Source organism: Theobroma umbraticum, unplaced genomic scaffold (genome assembly GCF_002168275.2).
Source record: "Theobroma umbraticum cultivar Fairchild unplaced genomic scaffold, ASM216827v3 scaffold_12.1, whole genome shotgun sequence".
NCBI classification, from domain to species: domain Eukaryota; kingdom Viridiplantae; phylum Streptophyta; class Magnoliopsida; order Malvales; family Malvaceae; genus Theobroma; species Theobroma umbraticum.
The window spans coordinates 922982-929117 of NW_018397269.1; the positions used below are offsets into that span (position 1 = coordinate 922982).

The 6136-nt window shown below is 32.1% G+C and overlaps 1 protein-coding gene across 1 annotated transcript; it reads left to right on the forward strand.

Moving 5' to 3' along the window:
• The first annotated feature begins 4043 nt into the window (after positions 1-4043).
• Positions 4044-5732, forward strand: LOC110425765 (protein C2-DOMAIN ABA-RELATED 1-like). The gene is made up of 3 exons (XM_021440759.2): positions 4044-4280; positions 5102-5197; positions 5325-5732. The coding sequence occupies exons 1-3, from the start codon at positions 4170-4172 to the stop codon at positions 5613-5615; spliced, it is 498 nt and encodes a 165-aa protein (XP_021296434.1). The 5' UTR covers positions 4044-4169; the 3' UTR covers positions 5616-5732.
• Positions 5733-6136: the final 404 nt, after the last annotated feature.

Below are 6136 nucleotides of genomic sequence, written 5' to 3' on the forward strand. Positions count from 1 at the left end.
CACAACAATTTTTGGACATTATAAAGCCAATTATATTTGACATAATTTAAGAATTAATTAATTTTTTGTATGAAATGTCTCCTCATCTCTACCAGCATTTATCTTAACGATAACATGTTAAGATAAAACTTAATTTATCGTCTATTTTTACTCGTTTTTTATATTACTTTAAATCACAATAATTATAATTTAATCTGATACGATTTAATTTATTTTAATCCCAGAGATTTAAGTTAACAAGAAATTATTCAATTATTATATTTAAACTCTAAATACGTTTTAATCTTCTTAAGAAAATAAACGTTTAGGTCAAGTTTGAATTATTATTTTTGCTAAAATTTAAAATAATGTTGTAAAGAAACTTTTTTTTAATTCTCCTTTTTGTTGTCTTTTGTTTGTTTTTCATTAAACGTGAAATAATGTCTCTGCCAATTCGGATAGTGTTAGAATCCAAGATCTTTGCATGATTTTAAGGAAACCTTTGAACAAATATGTCTAGTAATAATTTGTTCTAGGTTTTTCCTTACCATGCTAGCCAATATACGGGGCTCTAAATTTTTTTTTTTAATTTTTTTTTCAAGTATCCATATCAAACACTTGCTTGAGAGGTCAAAGTGGACACCAAAATGAGGTCTGTTGACCTCTAAATGAAACCGAATACTTAAAGAGAGAAAAACAAATATAGACCTGTCCAACGCATTCGTCGGAAACATGCCTTCGTATAACACCTAGTATTGAGTCCAAACAACACGGATGTTAAGAAGGAATCACAAACAGGAAGCTTAGACACTGCAACTTGACCAAACAATTGGGCAGCATTTTGGATTTCTAGAATTTGGGTTCTGGTCTTTGTCTTTTAGCAACCCTAGCGCCTGTTCCACATGTAAACTATCCTTTGAAGCCAATGAAAACGATCCCAATGCCAGCAAGTGCAAGGAAATAGCCAATGCTTTGAAACCTCAACTTGTGGCTGTCGTTTTCGATACTATACATAGTTTGATGCATTTATTAACTTTCACACAACCAGGTCGAGATTTCTAGGCCGAATACAGTTGGACTACTCACACTGACGCAGACTATGAAATATATAGTAAATAAACTAGCGATATTTTTTAATACGAGTATTCAAACAATTTTCACCTCGAAATGAATCTCGGATCGTTTGACTTGTAATTTTCTGCAATGGCCGATGGATGTCTCAAGATGTAATGCAAACAAGCATCACACTAGTGTTTTCCATGGACACCAAACCGTTAACACTGAGATGGTTAGATAGTGATACTCTTTGGGCGTATAAACATTTCAAAGCATACTACCAAATTATTTGAGATAAGAGTCAATAATGTATTAATAATATTTTTAATAATTTATTTTATGGGTAGGTAGGAAGAAGGGAATTAAAGCATATGATAACAAAGGAATTGGAAAATGAGAATAGAGTAAACAATTTCTTTGTTCTGTCTCCCACCACTTAAATGGTTTCTTAGACTTCGCGTAAGACGATATATGGGATCGAACCAACCGATCATACCTCACCTCACCTCAGTTGACTCATGGTAGTGAAAGTCATATGAAATAATTACGTTTGGTGTGTAGTCACTTGAAGCTTGCAACTGAAGCAATTGACTGGTTCAAATCGTATTGGTTCTCCCCTAGTCCTTCTTTCAAAGAAATTTTTATAATTGACGAATGTACATTATTTAGTAATTATGTTATTTTTTCTGTATATAGTTAAATGATATCGTGGAATAGCATTTAAATATTGCCCTTTTGATTGTCTCACGTCCTGCCCCGTCTTGCCCAACAGCTGACCCTATACCAATGGTAGCATCCAAAGCGCTAAAGGAAGAGGGAAAGGATCTGTAGGATGAACAATTTTTTCAGTCTTACTTTTTTATAAATGTATTTAGGAAACTTTATTGTGTTAATTTGATTTTTATTCAAGGTATAATGTGGAAGAAGGGGATTTTATCAATCCAACTTTTTCAGTTGAAAAATACATGGACCAACTTAAGTTCAAATCGCAAAGGAAATTTGTAATAATTTTATTTTGCCTCAACTTAAATGACAATTATAGATCATAAATTCAAATCTCGTTCTATCTTATCTTTGTTAAATGCATTGTGAAGCACAGCTGCATTCCCGTTCAGCATATTAATTAAAAGGATTTTTCATTTTATACCATGAAAATAAAAGATTCAAATTTTTAAACAAATGAAACTTTGAGTAAGAGATGGTCACTAATAAGGGTGTAATTGCGCCAAGACATGCTAAGCTTGAGCTTGGTGGAGTTTTAATTTTTTTGTGTTCAACCTTGACTTCAAAAGAATCTAGGAATTCGAGTTTGATTAAATTAGGCTTGATTAGCGTTAATTCATAAAAGAAGTTCGAAACTCAACTCAATCTTAAAATAAAAATACAAACAAAATTTTGAAATATGTAAATAAAAATTAAATTTTATTTATATAAGTATATAATATTAAAATATGCAAAGACTTAATAAGATTGGTGAGAGTCACTCGAGTCGAGTATAACTCAAACTCGATCTCAACTTGATAATGAACGAATCAAATTCGAATAGGACGAACATCTTAATACATTTATATCCCCTAGTTATTGGTTCGTGGGTCCCCTAAGACTTATCCATAAATATACAGAAGCAGTCATCCTCTCAATTAAGTATTATTGTAATAAAAAACCTCTAGCACTTTATATTCTTCTAACTAAGAAATGACATACCTTACGTATATAATTATTTGACTTCTTATCAATGTACTCCACAAATCTATTTCATATATTATCAAATAATCAATATATTAATAAAAAAATCAACATACAATAATTCGTTTTTAGTGTTATACATAATTTACTACTATTATTTTTATACATATAATCTTTTATATTACACAATAAAAAGAACTTTCCTAAGTTATTCTGTGCCTATTCTAATAAACATCTAAACTTGGTCACTTTAAATTAAAATATTTAAATTTTACCTATTGAAATATGAGGGCATATATTATTACTTAAGATAAAATACTATTAGTTCTTAAGTTTTGATCGAAATTACACGAAGATTTTTTAATTTTTAAAATATACACTCTATTTTCAAAAAATATTTTTTACTGAACATTTTAATAGAGCCGTCAGTCAATTTTTAGTGCTTACATCAACTTACTAATATAATAAAAATAAAATAATAATGTTATCTATAATTAATTTTTATAATTACTATTATATGATTTTATTAATTAAAAAAAAAACTCCCCATGTGAGAGCACTGGAGCTCCTTTAGGGAGCCCTAATCAAACTCTCTAAGGGAGCATCAGTGCTTCCCTTTTTTGGTGAGTTGGGGAACACTGATAGGTGCTTTTTTATTTTTTATTTATTTTTATATATTTTTTAAAAAATAATTTTTAAAATATTAAAAAAGATATTTAATTTTTTTATAATTTTTGTTAATAATATCTGTATTTTTGAGATAAAATATTTACTTTAAAAATTAACATATTTTTTTATAATTTTAATTAAAATTTAAAAATTAAAACTATTTTACCCTATCGCTTATCATGGAATAGGCAACTCAAAAATTTAATGCCACGAGTTCTTGCAGGGGCGTCAAAAAGATTCAGCCGCCACCAAGATAGCCTCACAGTCAGTTAAGAACGCGCCAGGTTTCGTTTTCAAGCGGCCCGGTCAAAATTGATGTCCTAACCCTAAGCCTCGTAATCAATCATCGTACCATGTTACCAGAAGCCCCGACCCGACCTAATTACCCGGCTGCAAGTTCTTTAAATCTTCCCCACAAGCACGAGTCAAACAATGTCTCATTTTTCGTTTTTCTAATTTTTAATGTCCTCCTTAATTAATCCCGCGGATAGATGGAAAACTTCCACACATAGCGCGTGATTAGTTGCCATGTTATAATAAAACCAAAGATTGTTTTCTCTGTCCTTTCAATAATAATTTTTTATTTATTATCTAATTTAATATAACACTGCTTTTTAAGTTTTGGCTTCGTCTCCTATATAAATACCAGGCATTGTGGTTAGGCCCTCACATCATAAATTGGTAGCTGGCAGAGAGGTCCCCCCACTTCACCAGTATACAAAAACCATACCAAAGAAAGAGAGTTGTCCTAAAATTTCTGCCAAGGATTGTGATCAGAGATGGAGGATTTGATGGGATTATTGAGAATTCATGTGCAGAGAGGGGTGAATCTTGCTGTGAGAGATGTTGTAAGCAGTGACCCTTATGTTGTTGTCCGGATGGGAAGACAGGTAATTAAGCAATTTTTTTTTTACTTTTTCAGTTTTTTAGTTTATCGGTTTCTGAGTTTCACTTGTTTTTTGGAGCATTTTAGGTTATGGGTTTTGTCTGTTGTTGATGGATTTGGTCCCTTGTTTTTTGAGAGTTTCAGTTCAGTCAGCAGTCGGCAACAAAACTGACATCCTTTTGTTCTGTGTTAGAACTTTGAAAGACAGAATTTTTCAACAAGAGAAGATAAATATTACATAAATTCTTGGTTTTGTTTTTGGTTTCAACTGTCTTGGTCGGTTTGGTCTTTGGAGTTTCAGATTAGCCAGATACACAATTATTGCCATCATTTTGTTCTGTGTTAGAACGACAATCGATTCTTGCTTCTGTTTTTGGTTTCAAATGTTTCCTGTCCAGCGTTTTTAAATACCTTTCTTGAAATTGTTAACTTGTTCCTCTTCTTTTCTCTACAACTTTCTCCTAAAACAGTGAATAAACATCTAGACCGGATCGGCAAGCCTCTTAACTCAAAACTAAATTCCTAGACTAGATGGTATTCTTCACCAAGGTTCCTGATTTATAAGACTATCTTTTCCCATGGATATCAAAGCTTCGATTAACAGTAACCTGGAAAAAAGGGTGTCTAGATTTCGCTCTTTCGGCACAGCTTTTCAAACTGGTTGTGCGTCTATTTCATGCTTTGTGCAACCACTTAATGCGAGTCAAAATCGACTGCCTGTTCACTTTAGGTCCCCCATGTCCAGAAAGACACATAATTTGTCAATCCATCTATCCCATTTAAGCTTTCAAGATATTGAACTCTTTGGGAATTCAATCTGTGCAGAAATTAAAGACTCGTGTCGTAAAGAAGAGTGTCAATCCAGAGTGGAATGATGATTTAACTCTCTCTGTTGCAGACCCAAGTCTTCCAGTTAAGCTTGTAAGTTTTTTATCCATTGAAGGTTTTGTCCTATGAATTTTTTTTGTGATTGAAAGATTCTAGCGTACCAGACCTTTTTCCAAGACTAACTTCTGATGAGACGAATTACTTTCAAACGTAATGGCAGGCAGTATTTGATAAAGACATATTCAGTTTGGATGATAAAATGGGGGATGCAGAATTTGAAATTGGTCCATTTATAGAAGCTGTAAAGATGCGCTTGGAAGGTCTTCCGAGTGGAACTGTAATCAGGAAAATACAGCCGAGCAGGCAAAACTGTCTATCCGAAGAGAGTTGCATTATTTGGAGCAATGGCAAAGTTGTTCAAAACATGTTCTTGAGGCTGAGAAATGTCGAGTGTGGTGAAGTTGAGCTTCAACTGGAATGGATCCATGTTCCTGGTTCCCGAGGACTTTAAATAATTACTTGATTAATTTCTGTTGTTTTATATTTTCTTCCTTGTGCAAAGCCTAAGCCAGTGTGCATGGTAGATTTTGAGAGTGTCATAACGTTTATATTTTCTTCCTTGTGCAAAGCCTAAGCCAGTGTACATGGTAGACTTTGATTATTGTTTTGCTTAGCATTCAAGTAGGGTGGCAGTGTAGTTAATTAGGAACAACAGAACTGAGGTCTTAACTGAGAAAAGGAAAAAGCCAAAAGAAAAAAAATTCATGTTAACAGCAGAATAATGTTACAGTTAGAACAAGTAGTCACTACAAGAAAGTTTTAAAGTGTAGTAGAATTCCACGTACGAGCATTTCATTAGAACTAATTTTATTATTAAATTTATTTTAAATCGTATTTAAAATTTAATATAAAATATTTGATTTAATAATAAGTATGGGTTTACACTTCGAATCCCCTTTAGCCATCAAAAATAAATTTTGAATCTATAGTCACAGAAGTTAGTGTTTTTATTCTACTAGGAATTGTTTGATT

Bases quoted from the DNA above. Each gene is read 5' to 3' on its own strand.
- LOC110425765 (XM_021440759.2), top strand. From the start codon at position 4,170: ATGGAGGATTTGATGGGATTATTGAGAATTCATGTGCAGAGAGGGGTG. The intron at 4,281-5,101 runs GTAATTAAGCAA...CAATCTGTGCAG, and splicing joins TTGTCCGGATGGGAAGACAG to AAATTAAAGACTCGTGTCGT. The intron at 5,198-5,324 runs GTAAGTTTTTTA...ACGTAATGGCAG, and splicing joins CAAGTCTTCCAGTTAAGCTT to GCAGTATTTGATAAAGACAT.